This window comes from Salvelinus fontinalis, chromosome 36, assembly GCF_029448725.1.
Source record: "Salvelinus fontinalis isolate EN_2023a chromosome 36, ASM2944872v1, whole genome shotgun sequence".
NCBI classification, from domain to species: domain Eukaryota; kingdom Metazoa; phylum Chordata; class Actinopteri; order Salmoniformes; family Salmonidae; genus Salvelinus; species Salvelinus fontinalis.
This window is the reverse complement of record NC_074700.1, coordinates 20,855,325-20,880,243: the sequence shown is the minus strand read 5'-3', so window position 1 is coordinate 20,880,243 and position 24,919 is coordinate 20,855,325. Positions and strand designations below refer to the sequence as shown.

The window sequence follows — 24,919 nt, the reverse complement described above, 5'->3', positions numbered from 1 at the left end:
CTTTGTTTGAATTGTTTGGACGAAGTTTACAGGTAACTTTTTAGATTCATTTGTAGGCATGTTGGGCGAGTTGGAACAGGTGGATTTCTAAATCACGCGCCAAATAAACTGACATTTTTGGGATATAAAGAAGGACTTTATCGAACAAAACGACCATTCATTGTGTAACTGGGACCCTTTGGATTGCAAAAAGATGAAGATCTTCAAAGGTAAGTGATTTATTTTATCGCTATTTTTGAGTTTTGCGACACCTGTGATGTTTATGAATTCATGTTAATGCAGGAAGTGGGTGAGGCGCTGTCCTCAGACGATCAAATGCTATGCTTTCGCCATAAAGCCTATTGTAAATCGGACAAAGCGGTTCGATTACCAAGATTCTAAGCTAAAGAATAGTGTATAACACCTGTATTTTTATTAATGTTTAATAATACTACTTTTGTATTTTGAATTTGGCGCTCTGCAATTTCACCGGATGTTGTCGAGGTGTCTGAATGAAATTAAATGTTAGCTTTTTTACATGGCACATATTGCACTTTTACTTTCTTCTCCAACACTTTGTTTTTGCATTATTTAAACCAAATTGAACATGTTTCATTATTTATTTGAGACTAAATTGATTTTATTGATGTATTATATTAAGTTGAAATAAGTGTTCATTCAGTATTGGTGTAATTGTCATTATTACAAATATATATATAAAAAACAAAATCGGCCGATTTATCGGTATCAGCTTTTTTTGGTCCTCCAATAATCGGTATAGGCGTTGAAAAATCATAATCAGTCAACCTCTAATAGGTGTGGTTTACTGTATATTGGGCTTTGTATCATTCACTTTCTCACTATTGTCAATAACATAACATTATACAAGCACGATGTGCATTTGATTTGTAGAGACTAATTTAGATTCAATTTGACATTCACACTGAAGTTAGGCGTTTGATTTATTTTGGCTTTGCTGACTTCCTCACTGAACGCTGCCAGATATCTGTCAGCTCCCGGGTGGCTTCCTATAGCTACTGTATCTGGCTATCTGGATCGGCTACAGATGCAAGACCTTAATTTGATCACTCTTTTGTTGATGAGAATTTTCCTGCATGGCAGGAGATGCAAACTTGTTGTCTATTTGAGTTTTAAAAAGGCTTCTGAAGTTTTAATTCCACTTACATTTTTAGACTTGATTTGCTCTAACGAATAATGTGTCAATCCCTACAAAAATGTTAATTATTTATAATCCACATAATCATTCACATCATTCACACTTCCTGTTGCTGCAGGATTATTTTCATGCTGTAGAAAACTGTCTCAAATTAAGAGCCTACATCTGTATAGCAATATCCCCTAGCGTGAAGGTCAAATATGTGTGTGTGTGTGTGTATGTATGTGCACATGTGTGTTTGGGGGGAAGGGGGGGTCTGCGTGTGTGTGTGTGTTTGGAGGGAAGGGGGAGATATGCCTGTGTGTTTGGAGGGAAGGGGGTGGGGGGGTGGCTCTGCCTGTGTGTGTGTGTATGTGTGTATGTATGTATGTATGTATGTATGTATGTATGTATGTATGTATGTATGTATGTATGTATGTGTGTGTGTGTGTGTGTGTGTGTGTGTGTGTGTGTGTGTGTGTGTGTGTGTGTGTGTGTGTGTGTGTGTGTGTGTGTGTGTGTGTGTGGAGGGAAAGGGCTGGGGGTCTGCCTGTGTGTGTTTGTCAAGGAAGTGTTTGTAGCACTGTGGTTAGCCCTGGTTTGAATCATCGTGAATGAGCGATATTCATGAACAGGTTCACCATAACGGTCTCACAGAAATGAAAAGAAAACAGTGTGAAGCGTTGAGTGACAGAAAGAAAAGATTGATATTGAGAGAGAGAGTGGAGAGAGAGATAGCAGTCCTTTTCTACAGTTTTTCCTTTAGAAGCATAAGCAATCTATGTTTCCCTCATCCTGAGAGAGAGAGAGAGAGAGAGAGAGAGAGAGAGAGAGAGAGAGAGAGAGAGAGAGAGAGAGAGAGAGAGAGAGAGAGAGAGAGAGAGAGAGAGAGAGAGAGAGCTTTGGCACCTCTCAATATCTCCATGGTGGCTAGAGTCGCTTGTTCTATTCCTTTAGACATTTTGTCCTTCTTTCTCTCTCTCTCTTTGTTTTGCCTCTTCTCAAAGGCATACTTGTTCAGAACCGAACAGATCTTTACTCTCACACGCTTGCAGACACAGAAAAGCTCACACACACACACACACACACACACACACACACACACACACACACACACACACACACACACACACACACACACACACACACACACACACACACAAAGTATGGAAGACAAAGAGCAGGTTGCTGTATCTGTGTCAGCTAGTGACCACTCTGCAGAGCTGCCTCCAGGGCAAGATTCATGACAATAAATGACAACCTGCAAACACATAGCGGACATGTTGGAAAAACAACAACAACCCCCTGAATACTGAAGACCGAGATTTGAAGCAATATCTTCATTATTATGATCCAATATACAGTATATCCATGTAGTAATCTCAATTACTGTGTGTGTTTTAACACTTCACTTCTGCTTAGATGTTTGTGCTATTCTTAGAAGATCAGCACAGCTGAGGAATTCCTTTGAAAGAGAGCTCTGTTTATCATGGGCAGTAGACATTTAGGATCTTCATTCGAGACAGTTTGCTACAGCAGGAAAATAATCCTGCAGCAACAGGAAATGTGAAATATTATGGGGATTATAATTAAAGGACATATTTGAGTGGGTTGATACGTTCTTCGCAAGGGAAAATCAGGTCTGAAATTTAAAAGTGGAAATTATAAACTTCAGAAGCCTTTCTACAGTTGATATCGGAAGTTTACATACACTTAGGTTGGAGTCAGTAAAACTCATTTTTCAACCACTCCACACATTTCTTGTAAACAAACTATAGTTTTGACAAGTTGGTTAGGACATCTACTTTGTGCATGACACAAGTATTTTTTCCAACAATTGTTTACGGACAGATTATTTCACTGTATCACAATTCCAGTGGGTCAAAAGTTTACATACACTAAGCTGACAGTGCCTTTAAGTTCCTTGCTCAGAACATATTAAAGCTGGTGGTTCCTTTTAACAATATTCCCAGGAAAGAAGTTTTAGGTTGTAGTATTATAGGACTATTTCTCTCTATACCATTTGTATTTCATATACCTTTGACTATTGGATGTTCTAATAGGTACTTTAGTATTGCCAGCCTAATCTCGTGAGTTGATAGGCTTGAAGTCATAAACAGCGCAATGCTTGAAGCACAGCAAAGTGCTGCTGGCAAATGCAGGAAAGTGCTGTTTGAATGAATGCTTATGAGCCTGCTGTTGCCTACCACCACTCAGTCAGACTGCTCTATCAAATCATACTTAATTATAATATAATAACACAAAGAAATATGAGCCTGTCACGCCCTGGCCTTAGTATTATTTGTTTTCTTTATTATTTTAGTTAGGTCAGGGTGTGACATGGGGTATGTGTGTGTTTGGGGTATTATATGGTAGAGGTGGTGTTGGTTGTAGTGTATGGGTTTGTGTTGAGTGTATGTATCTAGCTGTGTCTATGGGTGTGTGTAGTTTTCTAGGAAAGTCTATGGTTGCCTGAATGGGTTCTCAATTAGAGACAGCTGGTTTCTGTTGTCTCTAATTGGGAACCATATTTAAGGCTGCCATAGGCTTTAGCGGTTTGTGGGTCATTGTATATGTATATGTCGACGTAAGTAGTTTGTGTGTGCACTTGCCTTTTGAAGTTTCACGATCGTTTGTTGTTTTTTGTTAGTGTTGTTTAAGTGTTTTGTGATCATCTTCGTCGTTATAAATAAAGAAGATGTATTCATATCATGTTGCGCCTTGGTCCTCTCATTCATGTCAACACGATCGTGACAGAGCCTTAGATCATTAATATGGTCAAATCCGGAAACGATCATTTCGAATGCAAAACGTTTATTCTTTCAGTGAAATACGGAACCGTTCCGTCTTTTATCTAACCGGTGGCATCCCTAAGTCTAAATATTTCTGTTACATTGCACAACCTTCAATGTTATGTCATAATTCATAAGTCTTTGTTCGGGAAAAATGGTCTTCACACAGCCAGGCGGCCCAAACTGCTGCATATACCCTGACTCTGCTTGCACAGAACGCAAGAGAAGTAACACAATTTCCCTAGATAAAATAAATTCATGTCAGCAGGAAATATTAACTAAATATGCAGGTTTAAATATATATACTTGTGTATTGATTAAAAAAAGGCATTGATGTTTATGGTTAGGTACAATGGTGCAACGACAGTTCTTTTTTCACGAATGTGCTTGTTAAATCACCCGTTTGGCGAAGTAGGGTGTGATTCAATGATAAATTAACAGGCATCGCACCGATTATATGCAACACAGGACAAGCTAGATAAACTAGTAATATCATCAAGCATGTGTAGTTAACTAGTGTGTAACGACTGGTGCTCTCCTCATTCTCGGACGAGGTGAGGAGAGAAGGATCTTCAGACCAAAACGCAGCATTTGGGAAATAAGCCATCTTTATTAAAAACACGATGGCAACACGAAACGAAACAAAACAATTTCAAAACTACAAAACAAGAAAACGACGTTGACGAAACCTGAACATAAACTTACATAACTAAACATAAACTTACGTACAGGAAACAGACGACATCGAAACTAAACGAAACAAACAAACGCTACAGTCCCATGTGGTACGAACATACATACGGACACAGGAGACAATCACCCACAAACAAACAGTGAGAATGCCCTACCTAAATATGACTCTTGATTAGAGGAAAACGCAAACCACCTGCCTCTAATCAAGAGCCATACCAGGCAAACCAAAACCAACATAGAAACAAATAACATAGACTGCCCACCCAAAACTAACGCCCTGACCATAAACACATAAAAACAACATAAAACAGGTCAGGACTGTTACAGTACCCCCCCCTCAAGGTGCGAACGCCGGGCGCACCAGCACAAAGTCCAGGGGAGGGTCCGGGTGGGCAGTTGACCACGGTGGTGGTTCCGGCTCAGGACGCTGTCCCCACACCACCATAGTCACTCCCCTCTTCTGTCTACCCCTTCCACTGACCACCCTAAAACTACTTTCCCCTAAATAAACAGCCAGCACCGGGACAAGGGGCAGCACCGGGACAAGGGGTAGCACCGGGACAAGGGGCAGCACCGGAACAAGGGGCAGCACCAGGATAAGGACCAGCACCGGAATAAGGGGCAGCACCGGGACAAGGGGCAGCACCGGGACAAGGGGCAGCACCGGGACAAGGGGCAGCACCGGGACAAGGGGCAGCACCGGGACAAGGGGCAGATCCCGGCTGAAGGACTCTGGCAGGTCCTGTTTGGACGGCTCTGGCAGGTCCTGGCTGGACGGCTCTGGCAGGTCCATGCAGGCTGACGGCTCTCGACACTCATGGCAGACTGACGGCTCTCGACGCTCATGGCAGGCTGACGGCTCTCGACGCTCATGGCAGGCTGACGGCTCTCGACGCTCATGGCAGGCTGACGGCTCTGGCTGCTCATGGCTCTCTGACGGCTCTGGCTGCTCATGGCTCTCTGACGGCTCTGGCTGCTCATGGCTAGCTGACGGCTCTGGCTGCTCATGGCTCTCTGACGGCTCTGGCTGCTCATGGCTCTCTGACGGCTCTGGCTGCTCATGGCTCGCTGGCGGCTCTGGCAGATCCTGTCTGGTTGGCGGCTCTGGCAGATCCTGTCTGGTTGGCGGCTCTGGCAGATCCTGTCTGGTTGGCGGCTCTGGCAGATCCTGTCTGGCGGGCGGCTCTAGCGGCTCCTGTCTGGCTGACGGCTCTAGCGGCTCCTGTCTGGCTGACGGCTCTAGCGGCTCCTGTCTGGCGGATGGCTCTGTAGGCTCATGGCAGACGGGCGGCTTTGCAGGCTCATGGCAGACGGGCGGCTTTGCAGGCTCCTGGCAGACGGATGACTCAGATGGCGCTGGGGAGACGGATGGCTCAGATGGCGCTGGGGAGACGGATGGCTCAGATGGCGCTGGGGAGACGGATGGCTCAGATGGCGCTGGGGAGACGGATGGCTCTGGCCGGATACGGTGCACTGTAGACCTGGTGCGTGGTGCCGGAACTGGAGGCACCGGGCTAAGGATAAGCACCTTCCTACTAGTGCGGGGAGCAGGAACAGGGCACACTGTACTCTCAAAGCCTACTCTATCCCTGATGCGAGGTACCGGCACTGGTGACACCGGGCTGAGGACAAGCACATCAGGATTAGTAGGGGGAGAAGATACAGTATGTTCAGGGCTCTGAAGACGCACAGGTGGCTTAGTGCGTGGTGCCCGAACTGGAGACACCGGGCTAGATACACGCACTACAGGGAGAGTGCGTGGAGGAGGAACAGGGCTCAGGATACGCACTGGTAGCCTAGTGCATAGTGTAGACACTGTAGGTACTAGGCTGGGGCGGGGAGGTGGTGCCGGAAATACCGGACCGTGGAGACGTATTGGCACTCTTGAGCATTGAGCCTGCCCAACCTTACCTGGTTGAATGCTCCCGGTTGCCCGACCAGTGCGGGGAGGTGGAATAACCCGCACCGGCCTATGTAGGCGAACCGGGGAAACCATGCGTAAGGCAGGTGCCATGTATGCCGGCCCGAGGAGATGCACTGGAGACCAGACGCGTTGAGCCGGCCTCATGACACCTGGCTCAATACTCAATCTAGCCCTACCAGTGCGGGGAGGTGGAATAACCCGCACTGGGCTATGCACTCGTACAGGAGACACCGTGCGCTCTACTGCGTAACACGGCGCCTGCCCGTACTCCCGCTCTCCACGGTAAGCCTGGGAAGTGGGCGCAGGTCTCCTACCTGCCCTTGGCCCACTACCTCCTAGCCCCCCCCCAAGAAATTTTTGGGAATTACTTACGGGCTTTTTTGGCTTCCGTGCCAGACGCGTTCCCTCATAGCTCCGGTTCCTCTCTCCGGTAGCCTCCGCTCTCCTAAGTGCCTCCAGCTGTTCCCATGGGAGGCGATCTCTACCAGCTAGGATCTCCTCCCATGTGTAGACACCTTTTCCATCCAAAACATCGTCCCATGTCCATCTCTCCTTCTTCTCCTGTCCCTTACTCCATTTAGTTTTCCCTAGCCGCTTGGTCTTAGCGTGGTGGGTGATTCTGTAACGACTGGTGCTCTCCTCATTCTCGGACGAGGTGAGGAGAGAAGGATCTTCAGACCAAAACGCAGCATTTGGGAAATAAGCCATCTTTATTAAAAACACGATGGCAACACGAAACGAAACAAAACAATTTCAAAACTACAAAACAAGAAAACGACGTTGACGAAACCTGAACATAAACTTACATAACTAAACATAAACTTACGTACAGGAAACAGACGACATCGAAACGAAACGAAACAAACAAACGCTACAGTCCCATGTGGTACGAACATACATACGGACACAGGAGACAATCACCCACAAACAAACAGTGAGAATGCCCTACCTAAATATGACTCTTGATTAGAGGAAAACGCAAACCACCTGCCTCTAATCAAGAGCCATACCAGGCAAACCAAAACCAACATAGAAACAAATAACATAGACTGCCCACCCAAAACTAACGCCCTGACCATAAACACATAAAAACAACATAAAACAGGTCAGGAATGTTACATAGTGATTATGTTAAGATTGATTGTTTTTTATAAGATAAGTTTAACGCTAGCTAGCACCTTACCGTGGCTCCTTGCTGCACTCGCATAACAGGTAGTCAGCCTGCCATGCAGTCTCCTCATGGAGTGCAATGTAGTTGGCCATAATCGGTGTCCAAAAGTGCTGAAAACCGATTGATATGAAAACTTGAAATCGGCCCTAATTAATCGGCCATTCCGATTAATCGGTCGACCTCTAAAACCTACAGTGTAAACAACACCGTGAAGTCACAAAGACCAATCGCTTATAAATATTGTATATATATATATATATACACAGCTGATCGCAACAGAAACCATTTACCTTAAAACCACAACTTCCATCAGATCTCTACAAATCTGACTGTAGCTTACATCAGACAGTGGCATCACAACGGCAATGTGATCTGTAATCTACTGCTAGGGCTTGATAGCTATTGACTAGACAGTAAAACAAATGTAGAGAGCTGTGATTATGGACTGGTAGTACATTGAGAAAACTGATGGGAGGCTTTTGCTCAGTGGACCAACACAGGACTGGGGTTCAAATCCCGGACGGTCACAGGAGCGTAGGGTATCCACCATGCATGTAGAGAAAAAATAGAGAGCTTGTCTGGACATCGAATCTTCAAAATGTTCTACAGCTGACCATCGAGAGCATCCTGACTGGTTGCATCACTGCCTGGTATGGCAACTGCTCGGCCTCCGACTGCAAGGCACTACAGAGGGTAATGCGAACAGCCCAGTACATCACTGGGGCCAAGCTTCCTGCCATCCAGGACCTCTACATCAAGCGGTGTCAGAGTAAGGCCCTAAAAACTGTCAAAGACTCCAGCCACCCTAGTCATAGACTGTTCAATCTGCTACCACAAGGCAAGCAGTACCGGAGCGCCAAGTCTAGGTCCAAGATGCTTCTAAAACAGCTTCTACCCCCAAGCCATAAGACTCCTTAACATCTAATCAAATGGCTACCCAGACTATTTGTACCCCCCCTCTTTTACACTGCTGCTACTCTGTTTATTATCTATGCATAGTTACTTTAATAACTCTACCTACATGTATATATTACCTCGACTAACCGGTGCCCCCGCACATTTACTCTGTACCGATACCCCCTATAGATAGCCTTGCTATTGTAATTTTACTGCTGCTATTTAAATATTTGTTACTTTTATTTCTTTTTTTGTGTTGGTATTTTTCTTAAAACGGCATTGTTGGTTAAGGGCTTGTAAGTAAGCATTTCACTGTAAGGTCTACTACAACTGTTGTATTCGGCGCATGTGACAAATCAAATACAATTTGAAATCAGAGTAGTAATTTGTGAGCCGATGCATTGACCTTTTTTCTGAGAGGATATGTGGAACATATTACTGTTCTCTAAATAGGAGGGAGTCTCCCTTTCTCATTTTGCCTTACTGTCTATAGACTAGCAGAGGCACCGACAACACCCGTTTAACTTTCACACAGAGTACTCTCTGAATGCTTTAGTTCAGGGAGTTGGAGTACTGAGTTGATGTTGTTGTCTTGTTCTGGATGGCAACCATCTACATTCATGCTGTTAATTCAACCAGTCGTGTGTGTGTGTGTGTGTGTGTGTGTGTGTGTGTGTGTGTGTGTGTGTGTGTGTGTGTGTGTGTGTGTGTGTGTGTGTGTGTGTGTGTGTGTGTGCACGCTTGTGGAAGCCTGTGTGTGTGTAGTTGTGGACAACAATTACCAGTAAAGCCTCTAAATTAACAATGAATACAGAGATCCGTGTGCTGGAGATTGGTTGGTTATGTAAAATGACAAGTAAATGAAAAGGAGATATGATTATCTGAATAACAGATTGTGTGGCTGGAGAACCAAAACACATATAACACATCCCAAATGACACCCTATTCACAATTTAGTGCACTACCTTTGACCAGAGCCCTGTGAGACTGTGTAGGGAACAGTGTGGTGTTTGGGATGCAGCCATACAGTAACTAATGGGTGTTGTAACAGCAGCCTTATGTGGTGCTATATTGTAAAAAACCTTAGTTAAACTGTGCTGGTGTTTTCAAAATGCCATGACATGTTGAGACTGGGTTACAAAACATAAGTCAATAGGAGTTGTGAAAGAGATCATTAGATACATTGGGGGGGGGTCTAAAATGGATCCACACACACACACACAGCACTACACCAGCCTCAGTCCCACACAAACACCACATCTCTCTCTAACACACACACTCTCCCCCTAACACAAACACACTCTCCCCCTAACACACACACACTCTCCCCCTAACACAAACACACTCTCCCCCTAGCACACACACACACTCTCCCCCTAACACAAACACACACTCTCCCCCTAACACAAACACACTCTCCCCCTAACACAAACACACTCTCCCCCTCACACACACCTGAGGGCAGCACCAAAACAACACAAGGTCCAACCCATAGCTAAATGGACCCAGCACGGGAAACATGAATGAAGGAGAGAAGCATGGTGGGTTGTGATGGTTATAAATAGGATTGTGTTGAGCGGCTGTAAGAGCAGTGTGTGTGTGTGTGTGTGTGTGGGAACAGACAGGGTATTATACTGGTTGGCCTATCTGTGTCTGGCCCTGGGCCACAGGGAACACAGTGTAAATACTGAGATATACACTACTGCACATGGATACAGACAGAAAACTCACTGACACAGTCAACACAGCTAAAGGAGAGACACCGTCTTCCATATAGGGCATTACTGTCAACCACACACTATGTAGAAAAGTGGGTGCCATTTTAGACACCACTATCCTGAACACCGACAGCACATAGCCTACCCAGATCTAGACACATAGCCTTCTAGACAAAAATAAGTCGCCCCAAATGGACCTTAGGTAGCCTACCCCACCCACTACACACTGCTGGGAATGCCAGTCTCAATATCTCTATGCCAAATATGTTTGCAAGCAAGTGTGTGTGTCTGAACAACATTGAATATGTCTTTAAATGCTGTATGACTCATTGTGTGTGTGTGTGTGTGTGTGTGTGTGTGTGTGTGTGTGTGTGTGTGTGTGTGTGTGTGTGTGTGTGTGTGTGTGTGTGTGTGTGTGTGTGTGTGTGTGTGTGTGTGTGTGTGTGTGTGTGTGTGTGTGTGCGCGCTTGTGGAAGCCTGTGCTGTGGCTGCTGTGCGCAGAGCAAGGGGGCAGCAGCCTATAGGCCTAGATGTGCATGCACAACTGAAGCCTGCCCCATTGACTATGTGACATTCTTTGAATCAAAACACTTTGATTTTCGTCATGCCAATGCCATGGTTTGTGGCTGCAGCACATATATGTTAATTTGCTGTAATCTAACTATCTCAAATCTCTGAAAGGTCCGAAAAAAATAACATGAACGCACATGAGTCCACATGCTGGGCGAGCAGAGCGCGACACACCTCCATTTGACATTGACACACACATTTCTCCCGTGGCGCGCACACAGCCTCGCGCGGGTCTATCCCCATCCCCCAGCCCGAGACACACAAATACACAGACAAAAACAGAAGGTATAACCATATTATATGGGGGGAGGGGTGGGGGTTATCTCTGTCTGGGGAGTGAAAACACTGAACAAAGACCGTCAATGGCAACGCCACAAGTGCGCGCGCACACACACACACACACACACACACACACACCTACCCCTTCTAGCCGTCGTGAAAATATGACATATTTATCCCTATATCCTATTGTTAGTGATAATAAACAGAGCGCCATGCTAAACCAGGCACTGTTTACAAGTAACCTATACCAGTGCATGTTTTGACTCAGCGGGGGAAGGATTGGGGTCACAGCTCAAATGATCATAACAAACTAACATTATTCTCAGCATGCACACTGTTGCAGAATAGGAAAAAAAATGCATTTATATACCCGAATTTGGTAAATAAATGGCATGTTCTCGCTCCGTCCATCAAAATCTTTTGTCCTAAATGGGTTGTTTTTTTACTTGCATTGGTGGCCTATACCAGTGCATGTTTTGACTCAGCGGGGTAAAGACTGGGGTCACAGCTCAAATGATCATAACAAACTAACATTATTCTCAGCATGCACACTGTTGCAGAATAGGAAAATAATATGCATTTATGTACGAATTTGGTGAATAAATGGCATGTTCTCACTCTGCCCATCAAAATCTTTTGTCCTAAACGTGTTGTTTTTTACTTGCATTGCTGCACGACTGTTGAGGTTATTTGAAAATTATGACAAAAGACTTGCCTAAAATTACACGAGAAAACGAACCACTAACACTATGTTATTATTTATTTTGTGAAATGACAATAGTGTACTTACCCTAAGTCAACAAAAAAAAATCGGACAAAAAAAGGACGTCTAAAGAAATATGCAAATGACACAACTCTTGTCTCTTTTTCAGTAATTTCTTGTTTTCACACTTGTCCCTCGGATGTTCCCAACAATCTTTCTTGATATTTCAATTTCTTCCTCCTCTGTTATTTTTCGCTGACCGTTCTTCAGTTTCACAGGGCTTTAGTTAAAAAAAAAATGTTTTTTACCGTTCTTTCAGGAAAAGAAATATGGACCCGTCAATCAAGAGACACGGATAACGTTACTTTACTACGATTTAGGGGAGGGACAACTTTGCTTTTATGAAAAGTATCCGTTAGGAGGCCAATATTTAGCATATATTTAATAAAAGCGTTCAAATTGCAAGACTATCCTAAACTGACAACTACAATGGTTATCTAACGACTAAATGGCGATGTGATATTGGCGAAAGCTCTTCGTCTAACTCTCGGCTCCCCCCCTCTCACGGGTGATGGTAGGCGCCTGTTGTTGAAATAGCTTCTGGAACAAAACGCCCACGCATTCCAAGGTTCTGGTTACAGCTTTGAGGTAGATACGATGATTTGAAAAACAGTGCTATTGGGAATGTGCCAAAAGAACAAATATACACACCTCAAAGTAAAACAGAGAGAAATGGCAAAGGATGTTTTTGTGAAGGATGTCAAAGGGGTAAGCTACCGGGTAGGAAAGCGAGGCAGGGAATGGTGTTTGGATCCAAGAAAGCTTAGTACAGAGGTGTTGTGTCGGAATGGTTTGAGATAAACGGATTAACTGAAGGCTACTAAACTTTTCGATCCTTGGAGAGTTAAAACATAACGCTATTTTTGGGGGAACTTTTTGTTTTGTTAGATTTTATATGATTGGGGTGTGACAAGTTGGGTATCCAATACTCAATCCATTTTTCTCTGTCCCTCTCTCAATTCACACATGTTTACATTGCCAAAGCAAGTGAAACAGATAATAAACAAAAGTGAAATAAACTAACAGTAAACATTACATAAAAAAACGTTTCAAATAATAGACATTTGAAATGGCTGTGTACAGTGTTGAAACAATATTCAAATAGTTGAATTACAAAACGGAAAACATAAACAGCTACATTTGGGTTGTTTATACAATGGTGTTTGTGCCTCACTGGTTGCCATTTTCTTGTAGCTTGCTTGACAACTCACACTAAATTCTTCCGCTGCTCTGTCGTGCGCTACATACTTAAGTCGGAGAATTTCAGAATTTTTTAAGATGCTACACAGAATTTAATTTTACATTTTTACATTGCAATTTCAGAAAATGTCCATAAAATACACCATATATACAAAGTTTGTGGAAACCCCAATAAATGAGTTGATTTAGCTATTTCAGGCACACCCGTTGCTGACAGGTATATAAAATCGAGTACACCGCCATGCAATCTCCATAGACAAACATTGTCAGTAGAATGGCCTAACGGAAGAGCTCAGTGACTTTCAACGTGCCACCGTCATAGGATACCACCTTTCCAACAAGTCAGTTTGTCAAATTTCTGCCCTGCTACAGCTGCCCCGGTCAACTGTAAGTGCTGTTATTGTGAAGTGGAAAAGTCTAGGAGCAACATCGTCTCAGCCACGAGGTGGTAAGGTCACAAAACGGGACCGCTGAAGCGCGCGGCTCGTAAAAATCGTCTATCCTCGGTTGCAACACTCACTACCGACTTCCAAACTTCTTCTGGAAGCAATGTCAGCTTAAGAACTGTTCATCGGGAGCTTTGTGAAATGGGTTTCCATGGCCAAGCAGCTGCACACAAGCCTAAGATCACCATGTGCAATGCCAAGTGTCAGCTGGAGTGGTGTAAAGCTCACCACCATTGGACTGGATCAGTGGAAAAGCGTTCTCTAGAGTGATGAATAATGCTTCACCATCTGGCAATCCAATGGACGAATCTGGGTTTGGCAGATGCCAGGAGAATTCTACCTGACCCAAAGCATAGAGGCAACTGTAAAGTTTGGTGGATGAGGAATAATGATCTGGGGATGTTTGTCATGGTTCTAGCGAGGCCCCTTAGTTCGAGTGAAGGCAAATCTTAAAACTTCTTAGGGATAGCCCCCTTTTTTTCAATTTTTGCCTAAAATGACACCCAAATCTAACTGCCTGTAGCTCAGGCCCTGAAGCAAGGATATGCATGTTATTGGTACCATTTGAAAGGAAACACTTTGAAGTTTGTGGAAATGTGAATTAAATGTAGGAGTATATAAGACAATAGATCTGGTAGAAGAAAATACAAAGAAAAAAACAACAGTTAAAAAATATATAATTCTACCACCATCTTTGAAATGCAACAAAAAGGTCCCAATTTTAGCCATCACTCTGGTTGTAATTCCGATGGTGTCCACAGGAGGGCAGCAGGGTATGTGCAAAGTTTCAGACTGATAACTTGAAGAATGAGCAAGCTACATGACATTTAGTGTGAAGTCACCCAGGTACATTTGGGCAAATCGTGAAGGAGACATTTACATTACATTTTTCTGCAAAAATATCGTCATCTGTATACTTGGTCTTTGATTTAGCTTTTCCAGTATTAGTAGCCATATTGTAAGTTCAACATTTGCAAAACACCCAGTTTACATAACTTCATAAGTCTCCTTATTCTTGTAATTTTTGTCCAAAACAAAAAGGCTTACTGTCGCACAAGGTTAGCAGCAAAATGTTTACTCCCGAAAAGCCCAGCTCATTGGCTATCTAGCTAGCTTTGTTTGACCCCAATTGGTGCTTATTTGACAAAGTTAGGCAATCAAGTGAAGACAGCCCGTGTCATCGGTGCACCATGAAGGCGTCAATCTCTGAAAAAATGTGGTGTCCTATAGGATATACACTGCAATCCTAATGATATAGTGAAGTCTGGTTACGTTCTAGGATCTCTGAGGAATTAATACGAACGTGATTTGACTGGTTGAAACAACGTTTAGGGTTGGATTTTCACAGATTCTTTTCTTTGTAAATTGAACGAGTGGACATACAAAATCGATCATGCATGCTATATGGACCTTTTTATGATATGAAAAATGATTTTATCTAACAAAACGACACTTCGTGTTTTTTCTGGGACCCTTTGGATAATTAATCAGAGCAAGATTTCGGAATGTATTTCCACATTTCACCTTCAGAGGTGAATTTATCAAACCTATCGCAAAGAAAAAAGTTGTTAGGAGCTCTCCTCAAACAATAGCATGGCATTTTTTCGCAGTAATAGCTACTGTAAATTGGACAGTGCAGTTAAATTATGCTTTCAGTTATGCTTTCAGCCGATATAAGACACCGACATGTACCGACATTTGTTGTTTCTGTAAAATTTGCGATCGTGACACGGCGCTGCATGATTTACAACTGTCCTGGGTTTTTTTTTACCTTCATTTAACTAGGCAAGTTAGTTAAGAACAAGTTCTTATTTTCAATGACGGCCTAGGAACAGTTGGTTAACTGCCTTGTTCAGGGGCAGATCGACAGATTTTTACCTTGTCAGCTCAGGGATTCGATCTTGCAACCTTTACGGTTACTAGTCCAACTCTCTAACCACTAGGTACCTGCCATCCCGTTGACCTGCCATCCCGCTGTACACCTATCCCTAAAGAAGGTGTACAGCATACAATGACATTCTTGACGATTCTGTGCTTCCAACATTGAGGCAACAGTTTGGGGAAGGCCCTTTCCTCTTTTAGCATGACAATGCCTCCATGCACAAAGCAAGGTCCATACAGATATGGTTTTTCGAGATCAGTGGAAGAACTTGAGTGGCCTGCACAGAGCCCTGACCTCAACCTCATCGAACACCTTTGGGATGAATTGGAACGCCGACTGTGAGCCAGGCTTGATTGCCCAACATCAGTCCCTGACCTCACTAATGTTCTTGTGGCTGAATGGAAGCAAGTCCCCACAGTAATGTTCCAACATCTAGTGGAAAGCCTTCCCAGAAGAGTGGAGGCTGTTATAGCAGCAAAGGGGAGACCAACTCCATATTAATGCTCATGATTTTGGAATGAGATGTTCGACGAGCAGGTGTCCACGTACTTTTGGTCATGTAGCGTCTGCAGTAATAGTGTAATGATAGTGTTTAACAGTATTACTCACCCGCCATTGTTGTGATTGGCTGTGATATTCACCTATTGATTCACACTGTAGTGACATCTGTTGTCAAAAGGGGAAAGCTGTTTTGACTTTGTGGTGTGTTATCTAGTGGAAATTGGGTCAAGCTGCCAATGTAGAAAGTGCTCTGTCATTTCCTGGTTGCAAAGATTAGTCTTAATTTCAGTTTATGTTGGGGGGAAAAAAGCACTGAATAGTATAGGGAATCATTTTACCATCTAAATCGCTGTGAAATATTTTTTCAATAATGAAAAATATCATTTTCACAGCTGTTTGAAGCTGGTGAACAAAAAGTAAAGGGCTGAAGCGCGATTCTCCGCCATGTCACAGGGATTTAAAAATATATATAGATATTTTTTTTTTATCTAGACAAGTCAGTGAAGAACAAATTCTTATTTACAATAACGGCCTACACCAGCCAAACCCAGACAATGCTGGGCCAATTGTGCACCGCTCTATGGGACTCCCAATCACGGCCAGTTGTGATACAGCCTGGATTTGAACTATGGTGTCTGTAGTGACGCCTCTAACACAGAGATGCTGTGCCTTAGACCGCTGCGCCACTCTGGAAATGGGATGTGGGGGAGGGGAGATTTGTTTTGAATGTAGGCTAGTGCTGTTGCAATTCACCTAGCTTCCACATAGGGGAGGAATTCTGAGAAATTGTATGTGTAGTGCCTTGGTTGTTGTTTGTGGTGACGAGGGGCGTTGAACAAAACAATGTCATCAGCGATTGGATCGTCTCTAACCAATCAAATTATGAAAGCCAATGAGACATATTCAAACCACTGCTTTTAATCAAGTCAAATTTTATTAGTCACATGCGCAGAATACAACAGGTGTAGACCTTACAGTGAAATGCTTACTTATGAGCCCCTAACCAACAGTGCAGTTTCAAAAAATAAGAATAAGAGATAAAAGTAGCAAGTAATTAAAGAGCAGCAGTAAAAATAACAATATAACAGGGGGGTGCCGGTACAGAGTCAATGTGCAGGGGCACCAGTTAGGATGTTGCCTGTAATCCATGGCTTCTGGTTGGGGTATGTACATACGGTCACTGTGGGGACGATGTCATTGATGCACTGATTGATGAAGCCAATGACAGATGTGGTGTGCTCCTCAATGCCATTGGAGGAATCCCGGTACATTTTCCAGTCTGTGCTAGAAAAACAGTCCTGTAGCTTAGCATCTGCTTCATCTGACCACTTTTTTGTTGATCTAGTCACTGATGCTTCCACGTGTGGTCTGGCCCAACCCAATGGTTTCTGGACAAATCAGATGGCTCCGAATGGGTTTGAATTCGGTGAAGGGTCAGGGAGGTAATCAGATCCAGACTCATTGCGGAGAAGAAACTAACGTCTGTGGGCGTGGCCGGAGCAAGGAGTCTGGGTAGGCAGGCAACTTTTCTTATGGTAGAAAGTCACACGTCTTGCTGCTGTGATGGCGCACTGTGATATTTCACCCAATGGATATGGGAGTTTATCAAAATTGGATTTGTTTTCGAATTCTTTGTGGGTCTGTGTAATCTGAGGGAAATATGTGTATTTTATATGGTCATAGATTTGGCAGGCAGTTAGGAAGTACAGCTCAGTTTCTACCTCATTTTGTGGGCAGTGTGCACATAGCCTGTCTTCTCTCAAGAGCCAGGTCTGCCTACGGCGGCCTCTCAATAACAAGTCTATGCTCACTGAGTCTGCTCACTGAGTCAAAGCTTCTTTTTTAAAACATTTTGTGTCAGTCACGATGGTCAGGTATTCTGCCACTGTGTACTCTCTGTTTAGGTCCAAATAGCATTCCAGTTTGTTCTGTTTTTTGGTTAATTCTTGCCAATTTGTCAAGTAATTATCTTTTTGTTTTCTCATGATTTGGTTGGGTCTAATTGTGTTGCGCTCTCTCTCTCTCGGTCTCTCTCTCACACACACACACACACACACAGATCCCCATTAAGTTACAGTGACACACCACAGACTCATTTCTGTTGCCATGACGCACCACAAATACCCGCCTCTCCCAGTCTCCCTCCAGTTACCTCCAACTCCAGTCAACAGCAGCATCTGATGAGACATCATTTCAGTTCTCCCAAAAAATGTAATGCAATTAAAAACATCTAACACACAGTCATTTACAGTTGTAAACTCACAAGGACCATTCAACTGGTCTTATCAGCCTCAAGCAGCCACGATTCGGTTGAAAGGGCTTAGGGGTCGATTTTGATTGGGAAATAGACTGCCTTAGCCATCCTTCATTTTAACAGTGACATCCATGAGACATATCTATGCATTAGAATTTGCAGGCAGTTAACGTGATCGACCTTGAAGCGTAGGACATACAGATAGTGGAAACCATGTGCAGCCTAAATCCTTCGAACCGTTCAACATCCCATCAAAATGAATACAGTGTGTCAGAAGGTGGTTTTTAGAGGAGTGTCCCATCCCACACAGGTCACTATGACATGGACAGGTCATATATCATTCACAGGAAAGGGTTTGAAAGTCAACCGTGGAAACTCCCAATGGAAAACATGCCAGTTCAGTTTAGAGCGCAGTGTGCCAAGTCAGTGTATAACTCTTAATGTCAACAAATGAGCCGTGTTAGTTACAGTCACAAAAATAATACATTATCATCAACTCAACAGTCCAATTTGACACGGTACCATAACTTACTTAATCACACAATGAAATACAGGAACAGCCATTGGCTTTAGAGCAGGGAAATAAAAGGTGTTTTATTTATTTTGTTGATAAGGATATCGCAGACCAACTGTTGAGCCAGGAACTAGCCCACTTGAAGTGCAGAATGGAACAATATAGGAATTGTTTTGGCACTGAGAAGCAAACACTATGTGCTTCAAATCTATTTTTATTGGTCACTTTCACATGGTTAGCAGATGTTATTGTGAGTGTAGCAAAATGCTTGTGCTTCTAGTTCCGACAGTGCAGCAATATCTAACGAGTAGTGTGTGTGTGCCTGCAACCCTGCTTGGCTTTAAAAAATCATGTGCAGGACTTTAAAAAACATCAAACCGTTGATCAATTATTCAACTGGGAGCTTTTTGAGCAGTCCATCCATATGTCCATGTTGTTCATTTCCCCAACCACCAACCTCCCCACTCATTATCTGAATGTGTGCCGATCAAATAACAGTCCTCACACAGTATTGATCCACCAGACATTGGTTCAAACAATATTAGAAATCGTACAAATCTTCCGCTGTGCTTGATCAAGCTTTACCTGGCACAATGGAACCAATGTAACATTCCCAAAAGTGAAAATCATCCACCCCGCCCGTCTGTCACTCCAGATTAATCCAACACTCAAAGCATTTTGAAATATTTTGAATACTATCTGAACCCAGGTCTGTCTGCTGGACAGGGCTGTAGTCAATAGTGTAGTGATGATGAGATTGGAGCTGTTCTTAGACTTCTGTCTAACAAAGAAGAGTCCTGTTTCAGTCTGACTGATGATCTATGTTTCCATCTAACCCAGCCTCATAACAACATGTCCTTCTTCTGCCAAGTGAATAGTCAGAAATCTCATTCCAGCTGTTCACAATGTCCCTCCATCCCAGTCTTTCAGGGTCCTACATTCCAGCAGATATATTCTCTCTCTCTCTCTCTCTCAATTACATTTTAATTTAAGGGGCTTTATTGGCATGGGAAACATGTTTACATTGCCAAAGCAAGTGCAATAGATAAAAAGCTAAAGTGAAATAAACAACAACAAATGTACAGTAAACATTACACTCACACACTCACAAACTCTCTTTCTCTCTTTTTCGTCCTTCAGATGATCACAGCAAACTCAAAGTCAGTGAATTCCGATTCTTTGTTCCACATGATGATCACCAGGACTTTGGGCCTAAGCGTGACAATCACCTTCATCATCATTTTGTTTGAATATTGCCTCTTCTCTTACTCTGAGCTTTGCTCCACTTGATCCCTGATCTTTTTGCAAGGTCACAGTTTAATCCGTTTAACTGACTCCTAATTTTCCCGTCTTGGTCGTTTCTCTCTCTCTCTCTCCTGGTGTTTTTGCCCTGATGGTTTCTTAGATCTTCAGAATATTGCCTCCTCTACCTCAAATGATTGTTGATGAAGGTGTTCTGGATGTGGTGTTTCAGACTGATTGCTTTGCTCCCCTCGTTCTCTGATGCCCCTGATCAGCTGCAGGCTCCTTTTAATCTGTTTAGCTTAACCCCGCCACCACCCCTTGCCCACCTCCCTCGGCTCCATCCTACCCCGTCGCCATTTAAACTCCCCGTGCTGCACTCTGTTTCTGCTGTCCTTTTTAAAGAGAAATGGGGTTAATGTACATATGTGGGATCTTAATTTGAGCCAGTTTGCTAAAGAAGGAAAATAATCCTGCAGCAACAGGAAATGTGAATTATTATGTGGATTATAATGAATGGACATTTTTGTTGGGAGTTGATGTATTTTTCGTTAGGGCAAATCAAGTCTGGAATTGCAAAGTGGAAATCACAAACTTTAGAGGCATTTTTGTAAAATAAATACACTATACGTTTGCGTTTCCTGCTGAGCAGGAAAATTCTCAGCAACAAAAGAGTGATCAAATTAAGATCCTGCATCTGTAGTTCCACAGAAAGGGGAAAAACAACAGGAAACAACTCAATGGTAATGATCCAGGCCCACTCACCACTCTACAGCTTTCTCCCTCTCTCAACCCAAATGGCTCATATGATGTTCTGTTTGGGACCACAGTAGTGACAGAGACTTTAAATGCAGTATGACTGGTGTATTAACTGAATGTCTTTGGGGCTTGAGGAAGTTCCTTCTCAGGAATTTAAAGTTATTTGTATTGAAATTAATTGAATTAAGTTGTTTTATTTAAGATGTGAGCCTTAAAGATGTGTTTGTTACGAGAAAAACTAGTTAGCATTACTTTGCAGAAATCGCTGATTACCTTCCTGACTTTCTCCTCATCTAAGACGTTTTTTTATGGAGATCCACCTTCTACATTTTTTTAAATAAATAGATCAAATATAATTTTACAGGAACATTTACAAACTCAGCAACTCCACAAAAGTATAAAAGAAAGTAGATGAGACACTGCAACAACAACAACAAAAAACTGTGATTACAGAATGGCAGTTTTTGCAGTTGCATTGCTGAGCTTTCTTACCAAGTGGCGCAGCGGTCTAAGGCACTGAATCTCAATGCAAGAGGCGTCACTACAGTCCCTGGTTCGAATCCAGGCGGAATCACATTCGGCTGTGATTGGGAGTCCCCATAGGGCAGCAAAAATTGGACAAGCGTCGTCAGAGTTTGGCTGAGGTAGACTGTCATTGCAAATAAGAATTTGTTCTTAATTAACTGACTTGCCTAGTTAAATAAAGGTTAAATAAAAAATACGGTTGAAAAGTTATTGACCTTTTGCTGTTAATTTGATTACAGCTCAAGCATCGACGTTGAAAGCTGTAGAGAACCAGATCGACCAGCTGCAGAAAGACAATGGAAACACAAGATGACAAAAATGTGAAGTACGGTTTCCATTATTATAATTTCAAAATTAAAATGTGCTGAAAATGTTAAATAGTCTTATTTGTGCAGTTGTCTCCTACCTGTGAACAGTAGGTACCAGTAAGCTACAAACATGTTTTGTTTCCTGTTCTTGTCTCTTATACCTACAAAGGTAGCTTTTTCAGTTGGACTTCAAGGTGAAACTCTTGGGCCACATGACACCACAATCATATTAGTCGAGAATAAAGTCAATATAGACATTGGCAACGGGTACAACACAAACACAGGTACTTACATTTTTTGTGACATTTTCTCTCATTGTTATTTTTATAAAAAATATGCTTTCCCTTATCCACATTTGTGTCTTTCCTCTCTCTCCCTTGCTCTCTCTCTCTCCCTCGCTTTCCCCCCACTCCCCCTCTCTCTCTCTCTCTCTCTCTCCCTCCACTCTCCCCCCCCCCTCTCTCTCTCTCTCTCTCTCTCTCTCTCTGTCACAGGGATGTGTACAGCTCCAGTTGAAGGAGTTTACTACTTCCCATTCAACTGCCTCAAGGGGAAAACCAATAGCATGAATGTGATGGAGGATGGCACAGCTTTTGGCTAAGATCACAACTCCAGCGATGACATGGCGAGCAACGGGTTCATCGTGTCCATGAAGGTCGGAAATCAGGTCTGGATGACCCTCATCAGTCACACTCACATTCTTGGTGAGGATCTATTGACCACATTCAATGGCTTTCTGCTCTTCCCCATGTGACTAGAGAGCCGGTGTGAGAAGGCTATCCATTTCACCTTGCATATGTGTCTTTACAGCCAATGTAAGAAAAGTCATCTTTGCATTATACATGAATAGCTAACAAATAATGTCCGTGCTATATTGAATTTACATTACATGTGCAATATGTAACACATCTTTATTTTTGTTCTGATTGAAGATAATGTAAAGAAAGCATTTATTTGATCAAACAAATAAAATATATTCACAATAAGAATGTTCTTAGCTTGTATGTTCTCTCTCTTCATGAACTTTGTAGCTGTGGTAACTTTATTATAGGGACACACACAGTCCATCTGAAACACTATTTCACTACACTGAAACATGGTATTAACACATATTCTGTTTGACCTTAACCCTGGAGATTAAATAAGTCTGTTGTTATTGTTGTGTGTGTGTCTGAGAGAGCGAGAATTAACAAAAAGCAGAGCAAACTAGAATGCTATTTGGCCCTAAACAGAGAGTACACAGTGGCAGAATACCTGGCCACCGTGACACTGTGACAAGCTTTGACTATGTACAGACTCAGTGAGCATAGCCTTGCTATTGAAAGAGGCCACCGTAGGCAGAACTGGCTCTCAAGAGAAGACAGGCTATGTGCACACTGCCCACAAAATGATGTGGAAACTGAGCTGCACTTCCTAACCTCCCGCTAAATGTATGACCATATTAGAGGCACATATTTCCCTCAGATTACACAGACCTACAAAGAATTCAAAAACAAATCTAATGTTTATAAACTACCATATCTATTGGGTGAAATACCACAGTGTGACATCACAGCCGCACGATTTGTGACCTGTTGCCACATGAAAAGGGCACTCAGTTAAGAACAAACACCATTATAAATACAACACATATTTATTTATTTTTATTTATGTATTTACAAGTGACTCGGTCAATAAAGAAGTGGTCAGGTGAAGCAGATGCTAAGCTACAGGTCTGTTTTGCTATCACAGACTGGAATATGTTCCGGGATTCCTCCGATGGCATTGAGGAGCACACCACATCTGTCACTGGCTTCATCAATAAGTGCATCAATGACGTCGTCCCCACAGTGACTGTACGTACATACCCCAACCAGAAGCCATGGATTACAGGCAACATCTGCACTGAGCTAATGGGTAGAGCTGCCGCTTTCAAGGAGTGGGACTCTAACCCGGAAGCTTATAAGAAATCCCGCTATGCCCTCTGACGAACCATCAAACAGGCAAAGCGTCAATACAGAACTAAGATTGAATCGTACTACACTGGCTCCGACGCTCGTCGGCTGTGGCAGGGCTTGCAAACTATTACAGACTACAAAGGGAAGCACAGCTGCGAGCTGCCCAATGACACAAGCCTACCCGACGAGCTAAATTACTTCTATGCTCGCTTTGAGGCAAGTAACACTGAAGCATGCATGAGAGCATCAGCTGTTCTGGATGACTGTGTGATCACACTGTCCGTAGATGATGTAAGACCTTTAAACAGGTCAACATTCACAAGGCCGCAGGGCAAAATGGATTAACTGGATGTGTACACCGAGCATGCGCTGACCAACTGGAAAGTGTCTTCACTGACGTTATCAACGTGTCCCTGACTGAGTCTGTAATACCAACATGTTTCAAGCAGACCACCATAGTCCCTGGGCCCAAACTACACTAAGGTAACCTGCCTAAATGACCACCGACCCATAGCACACACATCTGTAGCCATGAAGTGCTTTGAAAGGCTGGTCATGGCTGACATCATACCATTATTCCAGAAACCCTAGACCCACTCTAATTTGCATACCGCTCCAACAGATCCACAAATGATGCAATCTCTATTGCACTCCACACTGCCCTTTCCCATCTGTACAAAAGGAACACCCATGTGAGAATGCTATTCATTGACTACAGCTCAGCATTCAACACCATAGTGCCCTCAAAGCTCATGACTAAGCTAAGGACCCTGGGACTAAACACCTCCCTCCAACTGGATCCTGGACTTCCTGATGGGCCGCCCCCAGGTGGTAAGGGTAGAAAACAACACATCTGCCATGCTGATCCTCAACACAGGGGCCCCTCTGGGGTGTGTGCTCAGTCCCCTCCTGTACTCCCTGTTCACTCATGACTACATCGCCAGGGATGACTCCAACGCCATCATTAATTTTGCAGACGACACAACAGTGTCGCCTGATCACCGACAACAACGAGACAGTCTATAGGGAGGAGGTCAGAGACCTGGACATGTGTTGCCAGGATAACAACCTCTCCCTTTACGTGATCAAGAGATGAATGTGGACTATAGGAAAAGAGGACTGAGCACGCCCCCATTCTCATCGATGGGGCTGTAGAGGAACAGGTTGAGAGCTTCATGTTCCTTGGTGTCCACATCACTGACAAACTAACATGGTCCAAACACACCAAGACAGTCATGAAGAGGGCACGACAAAACCTATTCCCCCTCAGGAGACTGAAAAGTTTTGGCATGGGTCCTCAGATCCTCAAAAAGTTCTACATTTGCACCATCGAGAGCATCCTGACTAGTTGCATCACTGCCTGGTATGACAACTGCTCGGCCTCCGACCGCAAAGCACTACAGAGG

General features: G+C 43.4%; 2 protein-coding genes and 1 long non-coding RNA gene across 3 annotated transcripts in view; 1 reads left to right on the top strand and 2 right to left on the bottom strand.

Annotated features, from left to right (window-relative positions):
• LOC129835706 (protein NDRG2-like) overlaps positions 1-12,454 on the bottom strand; it is a 47,502-nt gene extending 35,048 nt beyond the window's left edge. The window contains exon 1 of the mRNA XM_055901456.1: positions 11,973-12,454. The gene's annotated coding sequence lies outside the window, so the exon portion shown is untranslated. The remainder of the gene's footprint in view (positions 1-11,972) is intronic.
• Positions 1-24,919, bottom strand: part of LOC129835476 (uncharacterized) — a 267,196-nt gene that overhangs the window by 174,915 nt on the left and 67,362 nt on the right. The window contains exon 14 of the mRNA XM_055901113.1: positions 14,106-14,114. Within this exon, the coding sequence (XP_055757088.1) occupies positions 14,106-14,114 (9 nt within the window). The remainder of the gene's footprint in view (positions 1-14,105; positions 14,115-24,919) is intronic.
• Positions 21,488-22,565, top strand: LOC129835743 (uncharacterized). Its single transcript, XR_008756502.1, has 2 exons — positions 21,488-21,860; positions 22,071-22,565. It is a non-coding gene; the product is annotated as an uncharacterized LOC129835743 (long non-coding RNA).